This window comes from Phalaenopsis equestris, unplaced genomic scaffold (assembly GCF_001263595.1).
Source record: "Phalaenopsis equestris unplaced genomic scaffold, ASM126359v1 Scaffold000754, whole genome shotgun sequence".
NCBI classification, from domain to species: Eukaryota; Viridiplantae; Streptophyta; class Magnoliopsida; order Asparagales; family Orchidaceae; genus Phalaenopsis; species Phalaenopsis equestris.
The window spans coordinates 99,218-120,721 of NW_018165194.1; the positions used below are offsets into that span (position 1 = coordinate 99,218).

The 21,504-nt window shown below is 35.3% G+C and overlaps 1 protein-coding gene across 12 annotated transcripts in view; it reads right to left on the minus strand.

The window, feature by feature from the left end:
- LOC110030700 (protein MON2 homolog) overlaps nucleotides 1–21,504 on the minus strand; it is a 109,615-nt gene that overhangs the window by 59,809 nt on the left and 28,302 nt on the right. For 5 of the 12 annotated variants that reach the window (XM_020733558.1, XM_020733556.1, XM_020733552.1 and 2 more), the window contains 7 exons: nucleotides 13,649–13,703; nucleotides 12,452–12,511; nucleotides 12,225–12,326; nucleotides 8,599–8,679; nucleotides 8,466–8,521; nucleotides 6,620–6,701; nucleotides 1,098–1,161 (listed from right to left, as the gene is read on the minus strand). In XM_020733558.1, coding sequence (XP_020589217.1) covers nucleotides 1,098–1,161; nucleotides 6,620–6,701; nucleotides 8,466–8,521; nucleotides 8,599–8,679; nucleotides 12,225–12,326; nucleotides 12,452–12,511; nucleotides 13,649–13,703 — 500 coding nt within the window. The remainder of the gene's footprint in view (nucleotides 1–1,097; nucleotides 1,162–6,619; nucleotides 6,702–8,465; nucleotides 8,522–8,598; nucleotides 8,680–12,224; nucleotides 12,327–12,451; nucleotides 12,512–13,648; nucleotides 13,704–21,504) is intronic. The other 7 variants (XM_020733562.1, XM_020733561.1, XM_020733560.1 and 4 more) reach the window with 5 other exon arrangements.

Here is a 21,504-nt window from a genome sequence, read left to right on the forward strand (position 1 = left end):
TGCATCGGGTCTATTGTGTGATAGAAAAGTACCGCCTAGACTATAAGGAAAATCTTACAAGATGGTGGTGAAACTTGCAATGCTTCATGGGCAGAACGTTGGCCTTTAAAAGAGAAGCATAAAACATTGGTGAGATGAGAATGCTTAGATGGATGAGTGGCTTCACACTTAGAGACAATGCGAAATGAATATATTCGTGATAGGGTTGGTGTAGCTCTAGTGTCGGACAAGATTAGAGAGAGTTATCTTAGATGGTTTGGTCATATTATACGTCGACCATCTAATGATCCTGTAGGAGAGTAGATGTTTTAGATTCAATTTTTCTTAAGAAAGACAGAGGTAGACCTAAAAACACTTGAGCATATTGTATAAAAAATGATCTTAATCTGTTAGAATTAAATGAAAATATGGCATTCAATAGGATGCAATGGAGAAAAAGGATTCATGTAGCAGCCCCACTTAGTGGGATAAAGGCTTGCCATTGTTGTTTTTGTTGATGTTGTTATTGTTGGTTTTGTTGTTGTTGTTGTTGTTGTTGTTGTTTGTTTCTTAAACCTGAAGAGGATGTCCATAGAAATCCCAAGACATCGGCATTAATATAGCACTCACATACAACAGCAGCATTCTAATTTCCAGAAATATACATTACAATGCCAAAATAACATCCCTAAAGCAAAAGACTTCTATGTGTGTGTTTGTGTGTGTGCTTGTGTGTGTGTGTGGGAAACTTAAGCATTGAATAGAAGTCTAAAGACGATAAGATTAAATATAAGAACATTTAATATTATTTTGGTGTGCTGAATTACCTGCTTTTCTCTTACAGAAAATATAGAAAATAACTCGGCATTCAACAAACATGCAACCTCATCAATTAAAATGAATCATTATGAGGTACAGCTATATTTTCATCTTGAATATATGCCCAAAAATTGCCAAGAGAAAGAAGTAAGCACTAACTGGCAAAGAAAATTTGAAGAAAGCTGTTATATTGTTGTCCTTGAACGCTTCTCTTACGTTATACTTGAACAAAAATTTATCAAAATACTTATGTGCAAACTTGTTAATAGATAAAGAATGCGTGGAGTTAAATTACATACCTTTAGCTTTGCTGTTAAACATCCCCGCAACAGCAGCAAGGCTCTCTTCACTTGATTCTGGAACCTAGAGAAAAAAGAAAATACATCACAAAAATACTTAATATTATGTTATTCACCCAACAAAACCTGACTTCAAGTAACTCCAGACTAGGATAAAAGGTCCTAGAAATTAACAGACATATAAGGACCTGGGACTATACGGGAAAGAGAAATATTTGCAAGCTAGGTGAAGTTCAACAATTAGAAGAAGATTACGTAGCCTAAGGTGAAAAGGTTCTTGGAATCAATCCAAAGAAGAAACAAACCTCACATTTTATTGAGTTTTCTCAATGAAAACTTTCAGCTGCAGAGCAACAAAGTGACCCGTTTAATCTTCAAGAAAGTAAATAATGAAAAGGGTATTATAGAACGTAAGTGAAGCAGGGCAACATAGTACAAGGAGATTTGATTTATGATGTGGGTAGGATTTCTAGAATCACAACAAGCACAAAAAAAATCAAATAACCACATAGCATTATAATTATTGGAAACATTCCAAGGAAGATGAAGGTCTTGTGCTTCCTTAAAAGTTTGCCTATAATTACAGCGTTTACACTCCATGGAAGATGAAGGCCTAATGTGAAAGGGTTCTTGGAATCAATCCAAAGAAGAAATTACCCTCACATTTTTTTTAGAGTTTTCTCAATGAGAACTTTCAGCTGCAAAGCAACTAAGTAATTCATTTACTCTTCAAGAATGTAAATAATGGTAAATAATGAAAAGGGTATTATAGAACGTAAGTGAAGCAGGGCAACATAGTACAAGGAAATTTGATTTATGATGTGGGTAGGATTTCTAGAGATTACAACAAGCACAAAAAAATCAAATAACCACATAGCATTATAATTATCCGAAACACACTAAGGAAGATGAAGGTCTCGTACTTCCTTGAAGTTTGCCTATAATTACAGCGTTTCTCATTTATTCATTAATATATCATGAAAATTAAATGATTGTAAGCTTTCTATAGAGCTTGAAAACTTAACTTGACAAATATAAATCAGATGTATAAATTAAACTTAATAATAGGAAGAAAAAGTTAAACGTAAAATAAAATTTGCCCAAATCTAAACCAAAGAAATTAAGAACATTATAGTAGCATAAGTATTGACCTACATAGGCATGTCACTAGATAAAACAAACAAGAATCTAAATGAAATAGACATTAATTGAGATTGTTAAGCACAACATCGAATAAAATTAAATAAACAGCTCAAAACCGCTAAAAGAGAGCTCATTTCAAGAAATAGACTCTACCAACATGTCTAAACCGTCAGTAATTACCAAGAAAAAACCCCATATGTAAATTAAACAAACATGCAAAATTAGCAAATATCAGGCATGATATCTCACAAAATTGTTTTCAAATGTCGCTACAACAATCAAAATTACTCAACTCTTACATTGTCCAGAGCACCAAAAATACCAAGAAAAGATCTCTTGCATCAACAAATGACTAGAAGTACATCGCTCAAAAACATGGAACCATGGCCACTAAGCCATAGCGCCCAAAACATTAAAATTACCCACAAAGGAGACACATTAACTCATCCAATTTGAGAAAGCAAAAAAAAATATAGGCTTGAATTCAAGGCAATGGTATGAAATTCGAGACATGCGAATAAAGAATTTTGTGAGGAGAAATGATATATGTAACATAAAAACAAATAATTATTTTTATTGAATTAAATCAAATTAAAATTAAGTAAAATTAAATTAATGTTTTATAATTTTATATACATATACATATATATATATATATATATGTACATATACATATATATATACATATACATATACATATACATCTATATGTACATCTAGATCTATGTACATGTACATATATATATCTATACATATAGATATATATATAGTACATGTACATATGTACATGTACATGTACATATATATATCTATACATATAGATATACATATATATACATATGTACATATAGATATACATATATATACATATGTACATATATATACATATGTACATATAGATATATATATATGTACATATGTACATATATATCTATCTATATAGATATATATATATGTACATATAGATATATATATATGTACATATGTACATATATATCTATCTATATATATATATGTACATATGTACATATATACATATATATATACATATATATATATAGATATGTACATATGTACATATATATATATAGATATATATCTACATATATATAGATATATATATATATATATGTATATGTATATATATATATATATATATATAGACAAATATAGCTTGTCTATTAGAAATATAAATATTAGTTATCTAATTAGATGAAATCTAATCACATGATCCTTTCTATATTAAAAATATTCCTAATTTATAGAGATGGGGGTGTGTATAAATATGTAACATGTGTTCAATTATGAATAAAAATATTTACTTCTCTTTATATGGTATGAGAGTCTTCGTCTGCTTCCCCTTCTCTTAGGAGGCGTGTAGCTTGTCTTCATTAGCTTCATCTGTGTAGGTTGTCTTCATCGATGGTGTTGCTTTGTTAAATGGCGTTGTCTCTTTCATCACTCAACTTTGTCTACTGAGTCTACACAGTCTATTTCGTCGATCAATCTGAACTGTTCTAGTTCATCTGAATTGCCCGCCTTAGTTGCACCTACACAAAGAGGAACATTCGCTTCGTTTGGAAAAGACAAACCAAAGGAGTCATGATTTCAAGCTACATTTAGTGAGTTTTTTTTTTCGTCGATGGCCTTCATCGTCTTTTCGAACGGTTTTGTCTGTTCGCAACCCTCGATTGTCAGCTTACAGTGGTCCACAGATCAACTCGACGGTGTTGTGGTTTCGACCAGCATACGTTGCTCCAATGAACCCTCACTGCCTTTTCTTCGAAGTGATCAGCTTTTCCTAAAATGAAATTTACAGAGTTGACAATCAGGTTGCCTATAATTTGGAAACAAAGCCGAATCGAATTGCTTGTTTTAAGGCTTACCGAACTTGCTCATTGTCTCTTCAATCCTCAAAAGAATTGGTTAGCCTTTCGATTTACAGAGAAAGTATATGTTCCTTCACTTGTTTCCTGCAATTACTTTGGTATTGTATCTTTCGTGGCATCCGGAAACAGTTCAGCTTATTGGATTGCTCGGACTAGACAATGGGATCACATCATCGAGATTCATTGACTCAATCTCGTTGAATATTGGGTGGTAATCATATTTATTGAACAAAAACATCTTATGACAAATTTAGTTTCATTCGGGACTAAAATTACTGATGAGAAGATAAATTTGGAATAAAACTATTTGACTCTACACAAGAAATATTTCTCAAGAAAGACATCATTAATAATCCCACGGTTGATATTGATCTAAATTATTCTAAGTGGATGAAGATTTGATGCCCAACTCTCGAAACAAATACGAAATTTTATCGAACCAGATAAATCTGATTATATCATTCATTGTGACTATGTTAAAGATGCGATGGAGGAATCAGCGTTTGTTTTCTGGGAGGAAATATTTATTGAATCCTTGATATTTTGAAGGAGTTCTATCGAGTTGAACAACAGGATCAATCGCTTAACATATATCGTATGCAATTTAACGTGTTTGAGAAAATCAAATGACTATTGCCCTTCAGTACTGATGTCCAAATTCAACAAGCTTAAAGAAAACAAATGGCTATTATAAATTTTCAAGCTAGTATCAACTCCTAGTATGAAGATGTCAAATTACATATTCTATATGATCCTAAAGTTACTACTTTGAGAGAAGATTGTACTGCGTTGCGCGCTATTCCTAGTTCTCAAGCTTTATTTGTACAACAATTTAGTGCTCTTGCTAGTAAGAAAAATATAGAGTGTTGTGCACTGTTGTTATCATTTCCTTGATCCCCCCCAACCTTCGTTACCCCTCAGGAGTCCAAACCCCTTGCTAGCACCTCTTCCACCCTAGATTCAACCGTAGGGCTAGTATTGTGTTGTTGTTGGTTGCAATTTCATATTTTCGCATTGACTTCTTCTAATTTCCTATTTCAAAGTTAGTAATAATATTTTCTTTCCATGGGCATTTAGTCGCGTTCCGGTATCATAAATGACGCCAAAGCGCAATCACAGAACCACGGGAAGGGGGCATCCATGATCCCGTTGAGTGATTGTCGAAACCACAACCTTGACAACTGCCTGAGGATTTTCTGTTTTAGCTCTTTTGTCTTTCCTTTTGATTTACTTCCTATTTTTCTTATTCCTAAGCAAGGTTTTACTTGAGAGACTATTAATGTGTTGATATTTTACTGATTTGAAGGACTTTAGATTTTGGTTAGGTTATCTCTATTTGAGTGTTGTATACTTAAATTTATTTCAGGCGGTGCGTCTGTAACCTGATAGGATCGATGTGGTGATCTCTTTCAAATGCTTTAAGGCCTCCTTCGTCATTCAATTCGCAGCCAACTATTGTTCACAACTTTACTGTTGTGTCTTTATCCACGCTGCAATTTCAACTAACACCACTCCTCGACATTTGTGCCAACATTTCATGATTTTTCTTGTTGTTTTCAATTGGGATAGCCACCGAACATCATATATCCCCCTTCAAATATCGCTAATCACCAAAAATTTCATCCCTTAACTATTCCTCTACCTCCTTCTCATGATCCCGAACACCTTCTAGGAGTCGTAGTTCAGTGTCATTTGGTATCAAAGCCCAACAAGCTCTAAAACTATAGAGTTTTATCTCTCTCACCCCAAACCAAAATTTCTAATAACCTAACCTAACAACTCCACCAAAAGAAATTTTTTTTTCCAAAACCATTCCAAATATAATTCCAATCCGCAATCCAAAATAAAATTCAGAATCCAAATTTTCCTACCTCCACAAAAATTTCACCCGGACACCTACCCCAAAATTTTAAACACCCGACTATCCATGAATCACAATTTTATATCTATCGGAAACCTAATTAAGAGAAAAGGACGCCACTGCCTAGACGAAATCAGCAAAGAGGTGTCCAAGAGCTTTCTATGGAGAATATGCAGCAAGAAATCCTCCAATGGCGACAGAGGCAAATGAGTCTTTATAAAGGCAAAAAAGTGCTCAATTATAGTTCAATAGTCATAATGTTGAGTTCCATCTAAGCGAATTGAACTTTATGATATGACCTTCAAGTTGGATTTGTATCCTATACTATATAGTTTGGGTTCACAACTCGCTACCTTATTATGGCTAATAAAACTAAATAACCTTACATAACACATTTTAACATTAAAGTTAAATACAAGACAACAAAAATAAAGAAGCATAAGAAAGATTGATGTTATTAAATTAATGTGCAAGTAATTAGATCATTCCCTGAAATAATATATTGAGAAAAAAAGTTATATTTGTCCAACAACAAATGTAAGAACTAATAGGGCATATTTTCAAACGTTAAAAATATTAATAAACAAAAAGGAAAATAAAATGATGGTGAATTAAACCACCAAAAGTACCACATATACCAGCTGAATGGTTGATACAACTCGAGCAAGTGCTTTAACAATGTTCTCCACAACATTTGTATTTTTAGGATCCCTAACAAAGTAAGCAAAGACCAATCAAATGAGTGCGATAAGGATGTATTATGAAAAAAAAAATATCAGTATTTACATATGAAAATAGTTCTTTACCAGTTTATACCAAATACATCATCACCAACCATAATCTAAAAAAGTAATGTCAATTATGCACATGTACTTCATGGATCATTCCATCAAAAGCATTTGTTATTAATGCTAATTTAGTTGAATGCTTTTAAACAAGTAACATGGCCCAGCATCTTTTGTTCACAGCCTTCCTAGCATATATAATTATCATGTAGAGCAGACCTTCATACAGATCAAATCATTTGATAAAATCAATCCATAAAAGCCCAAGAGACCACAAATAGTTATAATAAATCAAACTGAGCCATCAATGCGAAATTTGAAGTCTTATTAGGCCCATTTCTATTGATAGCAAAATTTCTCCTTTTTTTAGATTTAAACCATTTTATTAGGTTTTTATCTAATTTTGGATAAGAATAGGCACAAATTTGAACAATTGTTAGAATTGATAGGATTAGATTTTCACTTAAATATTTGGCCTTATTCTTTTAACTATTACTCTAAATAGTGATCCATGATTGGTGTTTAAATTATTATTATTTGATGATTGAAACAATGTTGATCATTTGTAGCCAACCGAGTGCTCTCTTAAACCAAGTTGTTTATGCCTAACTTCTTACCACTTTATTAGATTTCAAAATTTTTGAACATCTAGACACATAAAAGTATATATTTTTAGACACCTTGTGAGTTCTTCAACCGAAATATCGAGATGTTCATTGAAGTCTATGCACAACAATGACAATGCATATATAAATTACATTTATGAATGAAATTTGATCCAATGGGACTAAAAATTTGGTGGTGTTAATATAACGCATATGCATAACTTTGGATTGAGGCATATTTATGTCTGTATTTCAAAGAAAATGTCTCTAATATATGCACTTGATTTTCTAGATTTCCATTTTGCTCTAAAGGGGAAGTGCATCTTTCTGGTTTCAATGGCGTATACATGTTTAGGGAGTATGCCCTCCTTTCATTGTAGAACTTATTTCCATAATTTAAGCAATCAAAGACAATAGATGTGTTGTATCTCTAATTGCATGCCAGGCAGATTATTTTCATAACCTTTTGTAGAACTTATTTCCATAATTTAAATTATCAAGGCAAGCAAATGTGTCGTATCTTTAGTTAGATACCAAGCAATTCATATTAATAAGCATGACATGGCACAAGCTAGAGACTTCATAGGAAATGAAATAAAGTTTAAAAAAAAAACAAAGTAATGTTTCATACTACAACAAATTTTACAACTAACAAATGAAGAACTGTGAAAAAAAACAAAACAAAAAACATAAAGAAAGTTTCTGAAGAAATGTAACGCATTGCTGTAAACAAAAAATGCAATGCCCTTAAATGAAATAAAGTTTAAAAAAAAAACAAAGTAATGTTTCATACTACAACAAATTTTACAACTAACAAATGAAGAACTGTGAAAAAAAACAAAACAAAAAAGATAAAGAAAGTTTCTGAAGAAAATGTAACGCATTACTGTAAACAAAAAGTGCAATGCCCTTAAATAACAATCTATTTGAGACAATTTGCCTTTCTATCAGAGTCAAAAGCATCTAAGAAACAAAAAGAAAAAGAGAACAATTCTAAGAGCAATTCATAATTCAAAAATTTGAGAATTGTGCAGCTTTAGTCAATTCTACAATGCATCTAAGAAGAAAAAGCTCTTTAAACTTACATATCAAAGTTCTTAAAAAGTAGGCGCAGTGTCTGTACTTCTACACAAAATCCCTGCTAAAGAAACAATAACAACAGACAACATTAATTTGTTTAAACTAAATAAAATGCTAGACAGCATTGAACATCACTACCCTCAGAACTTCAAGGACAAGTATCTGATGCCAAAGCGGTAAATCAAGACAAGCCACTTTTACCAGCATATTGAGAAACACCTGTATGAACCAAATGAATGTTGTGAACCAAAAATATAATGAAAACCTTTAAGGTAAAACATCAAAATAGTGAAATAATATTTGCCTAAGAGTATGATAAAAATGAAATTACATAGACCAAAAAAAAACCTGAATATGTTTCAGATAAGATCAGTTTTCATATGCATTACTAGACAATCTAAGGCTGTTCAATTATTTAGATATTGGCACCCACCATCAACTTTCTATAACCTATGTACCCTGCCCTATCCGCATTGAAGAATTAGATTTAATGAAAGAAGCGCGCCTGATTTTAAGTACAAAAACCAGGTTCGCTTGTTCAGTTCAGTTTCAGAAACCAACTCATAACTTCTTCGGTTTGGACTCAAAAAAAAAAAAAACTAGGTAAAAATGTCAATTCAAAGATCAACAATGGCATTAAAAGAAGATGAAAAACTACAGAAAAAATTTCCAAAACGAGCTAAACGAGTGCCTTTTCTAGAATAAAACCAAGTTGACGTCATAGAATGGATTCACCAAAAAGTAGCCAGTGCAATTAGCACTTATAAACTATAAATTATAACCCTTTTACCCTACATTAGCTTCATGCCCAAAGAGCGTCAATTGTCAACCAAAGCTCTTATAATTTTATAATGAGCATTGAAGATGGTCTATTCAACAGTGAAAACTAAAAACTAAGAAAAAAAAATAACAATTTTACCATTTTGATGTGTTTCGGGTTTATGGTTTGGGGTCACAAGATCAAGATCAGGACCCATGAAAGCCGTGTAGCGGGACTTTCGATCTATTGGCAGCTGCAAAATTTGTGGACCCTATTTTTATATTATTTGAAATAAAAGTAGGGTTATTTTGCTTGGAACATTTTAAATATTTTAATTTTTTTATTGGGAGACATTTACTTTGATTTATGCAATTTAGATATTGTTTATCTGATTTCAATCCCAAAGGAGCATCGTATCATTTTCCTCCTGCAAGTGTTGTGCTTTTTGCTCATCCAGGACAAGTAGGTGGATCTTTCGTGTGGTTCATGCTAGCCAACATCGCCATTAGGTTGTGTATTATGACATCTTTCCCCCTGGACAGCATCCGCATTTATCCTTTCGTCCTCCAAACATAACAAACTTCATATATTCTCTTCCTCTTGCCTCTCTACAAAACCTCACCACTAGATCCGATCATTAAACACTTTCTGAATATCCTAGAATTGTGTCATTTGATATCAGAGCCCATTTCTAATTTCAATTTATAACCGTAACCCTCACCCGAAACCTTCAAAATCTAATGTTCCTATCTCCATCAAAAATACTTTTGTACACCTACAACCAAAACCTACACCCTCAGCCAACCTTAGATCCACAATCCTATTCTAGCAGAAATCCTTAAGTAAAGAGCAAGTCACTGTGCAACCAAGGAGAAAATTTCAAAGATGTGCTCGTGAGCTTACCACAAAAGATATGTTGTGGAAAATTTTTCAATTACAAAGGAGACTTGCTTATTTTAAAAGGAGACAACTTGGGAGTGTCATCCACAGCAACAATTGTGACTACTCGGATGGAGGAGATGACAAAAGAAACTATTACACCAAAAAGCCGCAAAAGAGATGATGTTGCATCCATTCGGCACCGACTAATGGAGGAAAGAGGAGGATTTTAGAGTGGAAGTTGATTTGTTGGATTTTGGCAACCGTATGGATCTTAAAAAGTTCATTGAGTGGCTCAAAAAAGTAGAACGAGAGTACAAAGACATTTCACCTAATAGAAGGCAAAACTAGCAACCATAAAGTTAAAAAAGGTGTTTCCCTGTGGTGAGAGAATTTGAAGCGCTGGAAGAAAAAGAAATATCAAGATCTAGTCCCAGATGATGATGTGGTGCAGATACCTCGCAACACATTGCAATCAGTATTTTTTTTTTGAAACTTTGCCATTTGCAGCAAAAAAAAATATCATTGAAGTAGTACAATATTAAGTTTGAATAGTTTATATTAAAGTGATAGTTGGTAGAGCCAAAAGAAAATATAATAGTCTGATAACTTGGAGAAGCAAGACCTTCATTTGGCAATATGGTGCAGTTACATTCATATTGCACCTTACAGGATCTCCAGACTTTAGCCCTAAAGGTTAAGAAGTAGCACCGCAGTATTAGAACCCCCAACCCTTCAAACTAAGTTCAACCATGGGATCATGCAACAAAAGCCCTTCATAAGAAGAATCCAGTACAAAATAAAAAAAAGATTGATCAGATAGCACCGCAAGACATTCACAGTCAAGAAGTATTTCAAGAACCATGAGTATGGACATAGTGCATCCAACTACCCAAAATGAGAGTAATTTCTTTTACAAAGTAGGGTGCAATCGACAAAGAAGATAGTGGAGATTAGAGATTATGAGAATGAGTGGAGGCTTTGTGTAGGGTTTCTTTATCATTTCTTCTAGGGCTGTGAACCTACCCTCCATGTTCGAGAAACAATCCTCCATTACATATCAAAATTAATTGACCTCGTCCACCAATTTGTTTCCCAAAGCATCCACTGTCATTACTCTTGGATAGTTTTGAAACTCCTTTACATTGAAATCACGAAATTCAAACTTTTGAACACGGGTTGGCGTATGTGGAACAATGGATGTCACGATCCCGAAATTTTTATATGTGATTCGACGGAACTATTGGAAGCCGCGAGGAACTCTAGAAGCCACAATCTAAATTTCTGTATGTCGCAGATCCCAATCACGAGTTTCCTTCACAAGCAATGCGAAACTCCTTTATGACGCAATCCCAACCAATCACCAATTTTGATCAACAGAAGTGTGGAACTCTTGTACGCCGCGAAGCTTCAACTTTCCTGCATTCTATACCCCACGATCACGTCGATCGTCACATGAGAAGGAAGACATAATCGTGTCGTTACATTCTCTGCAAGTTGAACTCACAACTCTATTGCTGGAAGGAGTGGGAGGAGAAAGAAGTGAGTTTCCAGTCATTGTACCTTGCGATCATGTCGTAGCCTTCACTATACACTGCAATAACGTCGTGGTCTCCCAACTAGCGATCGTATCGTGGGATTTGGTCACCAGGGGATCCTGTCAATGCTTCTCAGCTAATTCTCACGCTAGCAATGACTACTTCTCATGCTAGCAGAGATTCTGTGGTAATCTCCCAAAAATGGATGCTCTGATACCAACTGATACGATCCTACGCAGAAATCGACATGATTTTTCACAAAATTTAGGGCAAAGTAAATTTCACTTTTTTTAATAATCCAAAACAACACAGGTACAAAGATGAACACATACAATTCGAGAGGTAGACGATCATTCCCAAATCCTACAATTTAAGAGGGGGCAAATCTCTCCCAAACCCTAACCCTAAAGTTCTAAAAACCCAATCACATGCATACCCTAACCCTAAACATAGTAGGGTCTATTTATACTAAATAATAATAAACAATAAAAAAATCAATACCCTTAGGCTAATAAAAGACTAAATTACCCCTTGGGCACCGGCATAACGCATGCACATATTATAAGAAGGAAAAGAACAAGAAGTACCTCGCTTTCAGTCACCAGGGATGTACTATACAACTTAATAATATGAGCAACAGAGCGAAGTACCAATCGCCTGAAAGTAGGTTCCTCAGATTCACCCTCCCGCTATATGCGCATAAGATGTAAAATGAGAGAATAAAATCAAATTATCATTTCAGCTTCCTAATATTAGCTGGATGTTATGTGAAAAAGTAATTCAGAAAGAGCATTAGACAAAATAGGAACTTTACCTCAACATTTGTCCGAAGAGAAGTCATAAGGAGAGAGCATATTTGGTGCCGTAGAACCTGCTAGATATTAGAAGCATCGGATTTAAACATATCAGAGAAAAATGGTTATGGAAGAGGAAGTAATAAGGTGTCACTAGTATCTTTCTATACCATGCAGAAAACTAGGACTGCATAAATATGTAACTAGTCTGATTAAACAGAGTTGAACAAAATGGAGTCTCATCTCCTTGGAGCTGAATGATAATAGAATATCATGGTAACTGGAGGGGAGTTCTACAAAACTATGACAGATCAAAAAACTTTAGGGAAAATTACATACATACCACACAATGATTATGCATTTACATATCTAACACCTAAAGTTTGATATTTAAATTTATAACACCTCGGTATTAAAAATTTGTTCATAAAAGTTGTATTTCACTTTTAAAAAGTTATTGATAGTGGCATTTTTGATATGATGTGAAAGATTTGAGTGTTAAGTATGCAAATATGAAAGTTTAGGTGTTAGATATGTAAATATATAAGAATTGCGCGGAATGTAAGTAAATGCCCCAAAAGTTAATTGTATCATCCAAGTGGATGAGGAAAAAAAAATGCATAAGAAGTGGGTCGTCCATATGAGAATGCAATAAGAACTTTTAATAAAACTAAGAAAAATAAAAGAGATTCTGAGCATAGCACATACAAGGAATGGTGATATAAGTAACATTCTTAATGCAGTCATGGAGAAAATATAAAGATGAATGTTGGTAAAATAAGAACATGAAGTGTTATTTCATCCTTATTAATCTTTTAGAAATGTGAGGTATTAGGATCTGAGATATGCAAAATTAAGCCCAAAATGCAAAAAGACTGTTTCTATTACTCGAAACAATAGCCTCTCATGCTACAATAGAGTTACTTATCCACTTCTCCAAGCCTAACCTGTAAAAAGATATAGTGTAGATGGAAAAATCAAATGAAAATGTAAATAAGGCAACTATAGAGGAATGGCTAATAAAAACCAGGATAAGATGGTCTGAAAACACATAGCACTAGAAAAGAGTAAGAAGATTCATTAAAAAAGTAGCAAAATGATAGTTAAACAAAAACGTTGATTAGGGTAGTTTAAAAATAATGGTTCATAAACACAACTTTAATAGTTGGCGTAAAAAAATGGCACCATAAAACAAAACTTCAGAAGAAAGTCAGAACCTGTTCATAAGATAGAAGAGTTTGGAATATAGCGACATAATGAGACAGGACAAACCTGTAACAGAAACAAATAAAAAAGATGAATGGAAATGATCAATCAAAACACAACGATAACAGTGGCATGCTATATCTCTGAAATGAACAGACAATTAGGATATCAATACAGTAAATAGTATAACACCAACACTCGGAAATAAAATGGATTTATTGATTCATTTTCTTCTTTTGGCGGATTATGTCCATCCTACAAGATCCTTTATCAGCATGCATACTTTAGTGATTATGCATAAATATAGATATAACTTTTTAGAAAAAGTAATTCGGGCCCAATAAAATTGCAATGAAGATCATCATAAATGGAATTCCCAGAACAGTTAAAGTAGAAATCAAACTAAGCTCTGCAAAATATCGATGTCGGCTGAATATAGTCCATATAGTAGTATAATTCTATTTGAAATTCAAGTCAAAATACATGTTAATTTCAAGAAGTTGTAAGACAATGAAACTTGGTTTGACATACGGACTACCCATATCATTCAATACTTACGAATGTTTTGAACATTAAATGTGTCAACTCATTAAAGTATTTTAGCTAAATTATCAGTTTAAAGTTAGATGTTGACTTTTGGAGAGTTATCCATTAAATCATGACAAGGCAAAGGAAATTGTTGCCATTGTGATGACATGAATCTACAAACCAGGCTAGAGGATTACTCCAACTAGAATAAAAGATATACTCCATGGACAATATACAATAAGATAAATGTGTTGCTCACTCCCCACAAATCACAAAATGAGACCTACCTATGTCGTAGTGTGCCTATGCCCATAGGGGTGTAGGAAGTGCCACACGTCAGCTGGCGCAGTCCAGGTGGTGTCACACCCCCAACTGCCCTCCCTTTAAGGGTTGGCTAAGACGCAACAAAGGCGGACAATTCGGTTAGACTAAATTCTCACCAAGACTCGTCACGACTTGTAGAATCATATCTGAGTGGGTGATAATTTAATGTAATTAATTTGTGGCAAACATAACTGATACGTTTCATTTCATAATTCACTTACATTCACATGTACTTGAAAGCCTGAAAATCATATCATCAAAACAGATATATTTATACAGCGCAGTTAAATCCAATATAATAAAAGCATGCACCCAAAATTCTATACAAGCTCCCAAAACTATAAATACAAAAATTGTACATGTCGCACCTAAATACACGTCTGAATGCTCCTGATAAGATTGATGTTATTTCTCTAATGTTATAATCTATTCTATCTAGTCATAAGAAGAAGATTCTAGGATATTTGTATTAAATGAGAATACTATAAAATATTTAAATAAGAAGAATCTAGATTATGTTTCTCTAGAAAGAATTGTAAGAGTTTAAAAGATTTGAGAATTAGTCTCTCATGTCTATAAATAGGCATAACATTGTTGACCTCGCTTTCGGTCGAGGTGTAGTTTTCCCCGCCTTAGTAGCCTAGGATCTAGCCATAGTACCTTTCTGTCGACTACTCCTAGAAAAATAGTGAAGAAGCCCTCCCCGTTAGCAGTTTTGAACTTTTCTTCGCTCGACTTGACGTTCCATGTAGTGTCTTGACCGCTATTGCTTAGCAGGTAAGGCTACTCCGAAGGAACTCAGGGAGCATTCCTAAAGGACTGTCGACCTTAGGATTGACTCTGCTCGTTGATTTGGCGTCGCTGCGCTCTTCGTCGTCCTGTTTAATCAAATTCAAGCCGAAGTCTTGATAGGATTTGGACCGCGACGCGTTTTTAACCCGATCGACGACGAGGCTGCCCGGACGACTCTGGATGACGAAACGGACTGCGCCGACGCGTCCGGAACGTCGATTTTGCTTAGGAGAGACGTTTATTTCGTCGCGAGAGCATTTCTGGAGAAGGAGATGTTTTTAAGTATTATGTATAAAAATAAATAATATTTTAATATTATAAATAAAATTTATAAACCTACCCTAATTTCATTTCCCCTCTCACGTTTTCCGTCTCTCGCTCGTGCGTCCGTCCCTCTCGCGTCTCTGCTCTAGTCGCCGTGGTCCCTCGTGTGACCCCACGAACTCGAGTCGTTGGAACGAAGGTTCCCGCGCTCCCCTCTCTCGAAGTCGCTCATTCCTCCTCATCATTTGCTGGCTCCTCGAGCCGCAAACGGTATGGCGCGCCTCTACACTCGATCTCTGCGGGATTTTTTTCAATCATTCGTCTTCTTCTTCCCTTAGCGTATATCAGAGCTCCTCTGTTAAGCTTCAAGGGGCCGAAAATCATTTTCAGGGGAGGACCTTTCTCTATTACTCTTCTATACTCACTCTCTTAAGTTTTTTTTGAACTCTCCTTGTTGCTGGAGAGAGGTGTTGGCTAGGGAATACTTTTCTGCAACTCCTTTTGTGATTCTACTTTAAGGAGGTACTTCCCTCTCCCCCTGTCTGTTGCCTGTGTTCGGCCCTACTCTTTACCGAGCCCCTGCGCTTTATTTGTGTTCGTCCCTGTTCTCTGTCGAGCCCTGTTAGCATGCTAGAATAGGAAGATTACTATTTGCCTCATTCCTAAACATGTTCTAACTTATTCTTTATACATTTGTTATGTGGGAATGGCATTTAAAAGCTTGAGGGTGTGTATTTCCTTCTCCCTCCCTTTCTCGGTGCTTTACTGGCTCTCGGTTATGGCCTTGTCGAGCCTCTGATGATGATCTTGTGGTGTGGTGCTAGAAGTTATATTTGGTTAAGCAATGTGGCATACTATTAGTCCTTTCTTTTACTTTGCTTATCTAAAGTGCTGAAGTTATGACATGTTTCCTATCTCCCAAGGCATACTTATATTGGAAGTAATTAAGAGGATAGTTTGAAATAATTTGGCCCTTCTCATAAGCATGTTAGTATATTTATTATGAAGCTTTCATCCACTTTCACTCAAACCATGTGGTAGTTCTATTTTGAGACGTCTTAAAGGCATGAAAATATTGCTCTAACTTTTATTATGGCTTAGTATTGGAGGTCTCAATTGCAGCTTGGTTTTCGACCCTTGCTGGGTTCGGGTTTTGGCCTTGCTTGGCTCGGTTTGGTCTTTAACTAGTCTGGAATTTGGTGAAAAACATGGTTTGGCTTTGGTTTTGTGTTGAATCTCGGTTCTTGCCTATTGGGGGTTCTTCCTTTTTCTTGCTTTGGTGACTCGATTTCTTATTTTGGGAAGATTTGGGTGTTGGTTTTATTGAAGCTTGGCTTTTGCTTTGGTTAAAAGTATTATCTTAACACATTTAAGCTCCTCATTGGAACTTTAAGGAACTGGTTTTGGCTTTATGGCGAGTTCTGATTGTGCTTTATGAGGACCTGGCTTTAGCTTCTCTTGTTTAGGCTTAAACTGCTTGGATGATCGTGGGGAGAGTAAGTGTGTCATTTCAAAGAGATTGAGGGTATTTTACACTCTCTTGTGTATGTCAAAGTTCTTGTGGAATGAATTTGAGTTGCTTTAGTCATGGACTTTGTCTTGTGCCTTGGACTTAGCCTAGGTCGTGAGCCTTCCCTTTCCCTTTGCCTCGTGTCTTGGCTTGGGTCTTGGCTGTGAGCCTTGCTTACAATGCTTTGGAGTTGGTTTGGACTGCCCTGTTTGTCGTGGCCATGAGTCCTTCCCTTCTTTAAGTCCTAACCGTGGGTCTCTCTCTTTTATATTGGCCTTGTTTTGCTTTGGTCGTGAGTCACCTTTAGGAGTTTATTCGGGTCTGGAGCTAGATGGTGCTGATATTGGCTTTTACCCGTGAATTTTCTTGGCTTTACCTCACTTTAACCTCAGTGCACCGATACAGGCTGTGGGTCTTACACCTCAGTGCATTGGAAAAATTTTGTGTTTGTTTGATGGTTTGAAAAATTTTGTGTTTGTTTGATGTGTGAGGCCATGGATTAATTTGGAAGTGGGAGATTTTGATATCAACTTGGGGTTTGGAGGATTTGCAAGTCTTATTTGAGAGAGCATTTGGTTGATTTGATTAATCTTATGTCTTTGAAGTTTGAAAAATCAGTGCAAAGTAGCCTTTTCATGTTTGTTAGGAAAGACCTTGGGCCATATTTTTCCAGATCTTTTTGATAAGAGTTTTGAGAACTGATTTATTCTCCTTTTCGGTGTTTTAGATGGATCGGTGTCTCCTCTCTCTCACCCCATTTTTGTTCTTTTCTTCTCTTGCTTCTTAGTTCGGTTTTCGATGCTTATGTCCGACGCATAAGTGTCCACATATAGTCTTTTGCTATACGTGAAACCATCAATCAAGGTCGCAAGTAATTTGTTTTGGGGCGTAGGGTGTTGATGATAAAGGCACACTGAAGATAGAGCAGAAAGATGTCCTATCCTATAACATCAAGATCCAGGTATTTGATGAACAATAGGATAACGGTATTCTTCACCGACATAAGTCTAGCGGGAGTTGGTTCGAACCTCCTCAGGTGGTTGGCAGTCCCACGCCCGACAGCGTAATCAACTTGTGGACAATAGAAATTATTAAAACTTATTTCAAAAAATAAAAATATATTTTTCACTATAAAATTTTTTTTTTTGAGACCTATGTGCATGTCAAAAACATAAATTTTAAAATACATTTTAAAATTGATTGTCCACCTGACGAATACTTATTTAGGCTGGGAAATAGCCCTCTAGGTGAGGTTCAAGACACACTTCTAGATGAGTGGCGGGTTCTATACATTCGGGAGACCAAGTAGCCTTCGTGGACCCTCGAGTATATATATATATCTGAGTCTAGCCCCACATGAGTACTTGCGGTCCCCCTTACCCGAACTTTTTTTTGTTTTATCGAAGCTTTGGGACAGGGAACTCGTGTTTCTTTTCTTTTCTTTTAGGATTTCTTCAAGATTTTTGAGGATTTTTACTTGAGTCTTTTCTCGTTGATTTTCTCGAGTTTTCTGTCATGAGTCGTTGTTACACTCTTCTTTGGATTTCCTGGATGACGTTTCTTCTAGACTTTGCTTTTGGCGATGCATTTCAGCTTGCTATATTTAAGAAACAACGGATCTCACGGGCGTTCACGGGCTGGATTTCCTGGATGACGTTTCTTCTAGACTTTGCTTTTGGCGATGCATTTCAGCTTGCTATATTTAAGTCCTAACGGATCTCACGGGCGTACAGGTTTGCTTTACATTTACAGCACTTCATTTCCCTGTTTATACCTACTACTGTCCTGTACAGCATGTTATATTATTCATGTTTTTACCTGCTACAGTACTGTACAGCATGTTATACCAATTTTGTTTCTACCTCCTACCATTCTACATGCATCCTACTGTTTGTCCTGTACTGCATATTTTATATTATATAGTCTTAAGCATGTCTTCCTTTTATATAGGATGTTTAGAGAACTACTACCATAGGGTCATTTGATTTGACATCATAACTGGACACCCTATAAAACTTAAACTTGTCACGACAAGGAGCTTCGAACTAGCGCGGTGGGCAGCACGACAATCTTCAACAGCAGAACATGTCTTCCCCAGCTAAACTATTCTTTTCCTAGAAATTAAAACAATAATCCATAGAATTTCGAGGTTGTTCGTCTAGCTCAACATAAATCCTCAACCTTTTCTTTAGGCATTTGTATAGCAGACGATCTAAGCCCTAACTCGCTTTAGGATTTTGAGGTTGTTGTTCGTTACGACCTAATTCCTCACATCTTCCAGGCACTCTCAGGCTATTTGTGTGATTGTTTCACACAAATATAAGCCCTAAATAAAATAAAATTGGCAGGATGAAATATTTAAATAATTTTTCCTCAAAACTGAAGCCAAACCATAGGATAGACTGAGAAGTCACCGAGGATCTCCTCTGGAGCTGTGGCATCCCCTAGTTCTTCTTCCTTTGGATTCTGTAATAAATGTTCCAAATTTAAGTTATTCCCCTTTCACACCTCTTTGTCCGATTTCGTTGAAAAGTCCTATCCTTTTGAAGTCCTTGAAGATAATTTTTTCTGATTTTTATCGAGTGTTCTTAAGTGATTTCGGTCATTCAAGATGTAATTAACTATAGGGGTTTGCCCTTATAAGAAGTTTTTCCAAACCCAGCTTAAAATTTTATCGACAAATAAAACGGTTTCACAGAATAAACGGATGTCATGTATTTCTTAGTTTATTTGATCGAGTCTCATCCTCAAGTATTGTGTTTATCTCCCGGGATATATATAGGGTTTGAGGTAAAGCACTGTTTCATTTAAACTATGAAAAATATGGGGTTAGCTTGATTTTCATACTTGATTTTAAATTTAAATCTATATGTAAATTAAAACGTCCTTCCGAAGCGGGCGACGGGATTTCGATTCTTTCATTTAAACTATGAAAAATATGGGGTTAGCTTGATTTTCATACTTGATTTTAAATTTAAATCTATATGTAAATTAAAACGTCCTTCCGAAGCGGGCGACGGGATTTTGATTCTGGTGACCGACAACTTCTTACGGGCAACAACCACACCCAACACATGTTATCATTGACAAACATGTTGTTGTCATATAAGCTAAAAACTACTCAGCAAATCTTAGTAATAAAATTTTCCTTCTTCTCAACCATTTCCAACAATCCAAATCTCCCTCTTCTCTCCAAAAATTTCCAACAATTGGTATCAGAGCATCGTTCGATTATTCATTGGGCATTCTACAGTTTCATATTTCTACAATGGCCGACTTAAACCTCTCATACATCCTGATTCCAATCTTCAATGGAGAAAATTATAATTATTGGTCCATTTAAATGAAGAACTATTTTTGCTCTCAAAATTTGTGAAAGATCGTTGAAGAAGGATTCAATATTTCGGAAGTAACTTCAACTTTTCTAACAAATCAAAAGAAAGCACTTGAGCACTTGAAGAGAATCAACAAAAGGACTCTCAAGCATTATTTGTTTTACAACAAGCAATGGTAGATGGCATCTTTCCTCGAATCATAGGTGCAACAACTACAAAACAAGCGTGGGACACATTATTGGAGGAGTTTCAAGGAACTAAGAAGGATCGCTCCATCAAATAACAAAATTAAAGATAAAGAGACTGTAAAAGACTATTATTCCAAGATAAAGAAAAAAAGGTAATCAAATGAGAGCCTATGTAGCAACTATGTCTAACAAGAAAATAATAGAAAAGATACTATTTTCTTGTAAAAAAAAATATGATACAATAATTTATGCAACTGAAGAATCAAGGGATCAAGAAACTTTATCACCAACAGCATTAAATGGATGCCTTGAAGCATATGAAAAAAGATTGAATATGTGAATTGAGAATACTACAGAAAATGTCTTTCAATCTAAAACAAATTTACAGTCTCATAAATCAAAAGAATATGGGAGAAATTAATAGGAAATTTCTAAAATTAAATATAATTAAGGAAAGTGTGAGAAATATTCTCCATATGGCATTGTTGACCTCAATTTTCGTGAGGTCTAGTATTCCTCGTAGGAGTTAGGATCTAGCCTTAGGGGTCTTCCTGCGACTATCTTAGAACCTTAGAAGTGGTGCCCGCCTCGTTTTAGTTCAACCTATTTCCGTCCTCATTTGGAGTTTCGCGTGTGCGGTATCGACTTCTAACACTTAGAAGGATGAAACCGACATGAGGAAACCCAAAATGGATTCCTATAGGACCTTCCCGAGCCTTAGGGTGGCCTTCTGCACAATTCGCACTCCTGCGCGCACCAGCTTCGCAATTCGGAGAGTCGACGTGTCCGATCGCCGTAATTCACATTGCCTGCACCGTTATTTGCCGAGGGCTCGAGTTAACCACTTGTGACGATCGATCGCGGGTCGAAATTTTGTGAAATTTGAATTTTGACGCGTTTTGACCCGATTGTCGACGACGTCGTCC